Source organism: Brassica oleracea, chromosome C5, assembly GCF_000695525.1.
Source record: "Brassica oleracea var. oleracea cultivar TO1000 chromosome C5, BOL, whole genome shotgun sequence".
Classification (NCBI taxonomy): Eukaryota; Viridiplantae; Streptophyta; class Magnoliopsida; order Brassicales; family Brassicaceae; genus Brassica; species Brassica oleracea.
This window is the reverse complement of record NC_027752.1, coordinates 12,008,883-12,011,898: the sequence shown is the minus strand read 5'-3', so window position 1 is coordinate 12,011,898 and position 3,016 is coordinate 12,008,883. Positions and strand designations below refer to the sequence as shown.

The following is a 3,016-nucleotide window of genomic DNA, read 5'->3' as shown; positions in this document are numbered from 1 at the left end:
GAGTTGGCATCCCAAAAGAAGTTCACCACCGAGATAATGCAGAAGCTAGATCGTTTGATGTCTTCGAGTTCATCTTAGTTTTTTCGGTTTTTTAAAACTTTCTGAATGTTTTTTTTTTCTATTTCGGTTTGCATGAATTTTAAACTTTCTGAATGTTTTTTTCTATTTCGGTTTGTATGAATTTAAATTCTATAATATTATTAGTTTTAAATTCTGATTTTTTTAATTTATTAATATAAAAATATATATAAAAATGCAAAATTAATTCATTTTTAAAATTGGTATATACCGACGGACAATGGTCGTCGGAATATACCGACGGACAAATATCCGTCGGAATGTACCGACGAACAAATATCCGTCGGTATATTCCGACAACCATTGTCCGTCGGTATATTCCACAAATGTCTGTCGGTATATTCCGACGAACCAATGTCCGTCGGTATATTCCGACGCCTCCACTACGTCGGAATTGTCCGAGGAACGTTCTCCGTCGGTACATAGTTTTTCCGATGAACTCTGGTCTCGTGTGTCCGCATCGTAATATCGTCGGAAGTTCGTCTGAATGACGTTTCTCGGTATTCGTCAGAAAGTCGTCGGAAGTTCTGACGAAATTCCGACGAATTTTTTTTTTCTGACAAAACGATACCGACAGACAGGTTCGTCGGAAATTCGTCGGAAATCGGTCTATTCCGACGAACCTGTCCGTCGCTATTGTTTCTATTCCGACGAATTTCTGACGATTTCGGCCATCAGAATCCCTCTGTTTTCTTGTAGTGATACCACACACACATAAAGTGTAAATTATTTTTCCTCAGACAAAATTAAGTGCATGCAAATTCATCGAAACAAATATATACAGTCTTTATATGCACATGACATATTTCACTATTATTGTTCTGTTGCGATGTTGATCTGGCTAATCTACAATATGTAGTATACTTTTTACATGACAACTAGCTAGTCTGATATAAGTATTTATATTATGAATATGATTTTTACAGGCTGACTCCAACTTGCTCAAATCGAAGCATTAAATATCATCTTCTATTTAAACCCTTTCTCAAAAAAAAAAAAAAAAAAAATCATCTTCTATCTCTTACCATTTCAATCGCATTGGACCATTTCATTGTCTACGCAAAATTTATAAATTTCTTTACACCCTTTGTATTTCAATAAAGAAAACAAACCCATTAATTCTTATTTTTAAAATGATATACACGTACCCGTACGGCGGATACATGAGCTGGGCAGTCGCAGCCTGCTGCAGCGGAGCAACCATTCCGGTATAGCCTGATTGTCCCCCGCCTTGATACTGACTAGGGCTTCCTCCTTGTTCTCTCCCTGTGCCATCAAAGAGTAATCTTAAATATTTTACATAAAATTCCTACTGATTATATTATTGGAAATGTAGCATTTTTCCTTGTATGCATATATCACAGAAAAAATCAATTACATATTAAAAATATATGAAATGTAATAAATTTTTTAAGAGCTTTCACAATATGAAAATCTTATATACTGATTGATATCTTCAACGATAAAATAAGTGGTGAATTCAGTTTTTTTTTACCAAAGAAAAAGATGATTAAATTATGAAAAACACAGTAGTATATTATTCATCATCGTATGAGCCTTTGTTAATTTTTGGAAAAACAAAAAGATTAAACCCATCAAATAATCCAGCCGAAAGGATAGAACATTTAATAGACCTATGAGACGATGATTGACACATTCAGAAGATAAAATGGCTTCACGAACCTCTAGGCGTCGATAGTCGTGGCCGTCCAAAAGACGCAATATTGCAATTTGCCTTTCTTCCATCGATCACAGGATTTGGATCGGCCACTGCTCTAGTCGCTGAGTCTGACTCACGAAACGTGACCTAGAACCAGCGAGATGATGACGTTGCTGGCCTCGAAAAACAATTACACAAAAAAAAATAATGGATTAACTTACGAAACCATAGCCTTTAGATTTTCCTGTGGTCTTGTCCATGATAATGACTGCTTCAAGAATCTCTCCGAACTGATCGAAGTAACGACGCATTTCCTCGGTTGGCGTCTCCCATGCTAAGCCTCCGACGAACACTTTCGTGAAGGTCGTGTCTCCGAACGGCGATCGGTAATAGCTTGTATTAGAAGACATTTGTTATACGAAATGATATATAACTGTTTTTGATTGTTGATGATGATGGTTTGTGATGATATATACCGATAACAGATATATTGAATATATAAAAATGAATGAATATGGAGAATGGGGTCTGTCTAATTAAAACATCAGCCAAGAAAAGAAAAGAAGAACAGATTGTAATTGAAGGAAAGTTAGCTCCTTTATGTCGTCAAATGCCTCACGAACGACTTTTTCGATTTATCTCCTTTTTTTTTTGGCAAATTGCAACTCTTAAACGGTGCCGTATTATGATTCTGACCCTACACTGAGCATGTCTTCGCTGTCTATAATTTTTGCCAGGTTTTAACATTGTACCTCTTCCACAACTTTTTATTTCATCACTCATTAAATATCTCCATTGATGTTTTTAAATATAGTTATATAACTGATTCTCGTAGATAATCTGTAAACTGAGAGATGATACAGAGTTTTATCAAAAAAATTGGAATCAGGAATTTCACTCACAATTCTATAGTTAACAAGTAATACGAAGCTATTTTTTTATAAGTAAAAGACGAAGCTATTTCGCTGCTCTCAAATTAAATAGTATATTTTAATGATTCTGCCATATTATTTGGCATAATCAGTATACGTATACCTCTATATCATATATCTTATAGACAAATTATATGTTACTACAAGTCTATAGAAGACTATACGTGATTCATATTCCAAACGAGCGAAAAAATAGGTCAAGCCGGTCAAGAGAGAAAAGAAGAAAAAAACTCCAGGTCGTCTGATCTCTCTCCGTGGTTGGCAATGCTCTTCACTGTCGCTATGTGAGGGAGGATCTCCTCTTTCTCTTTAGTTTAATCTAGATTTCTATGGTTTATGGTAGTTT

At 35.1% G+C, this 3,016-nt stretch overlaps 1 protein-coding gene across 1 annotated transcript in view; it reads right to left on the bottom strand.

Annotated features, from left to right (window-relative positions):
- The window catches only part of LOC106343851 (RNA-binding protein 24-like), a 6,251-nt gene extending 3,911 nt beyond the window's left edge, over positions 1-2,340 (bottom strand). The window contains exons 1-3 of the mRNA XM_013783180.1: positions 1,960-2,340; positions 1,762-1,885; positions 1,227-1,344 (exon numbers count right to left, since the gene is read on the bottom strand). Of these exons, the coding sequence (XP_013638634.1) occupies positions 1,227-1,344; positions 1,762-1,885; positions 1,960-2,148 (431 nt within the window). The 5' untranslated portion in view covers positions 2,149-2,340. The remainder of the gene's footprint in view (positions 1-1,226; positions 1,345-1,761; positions 1,886-1,959) is intronic.
- Positions 2,341-3,016: the final 676 nt, after the last annotated feature.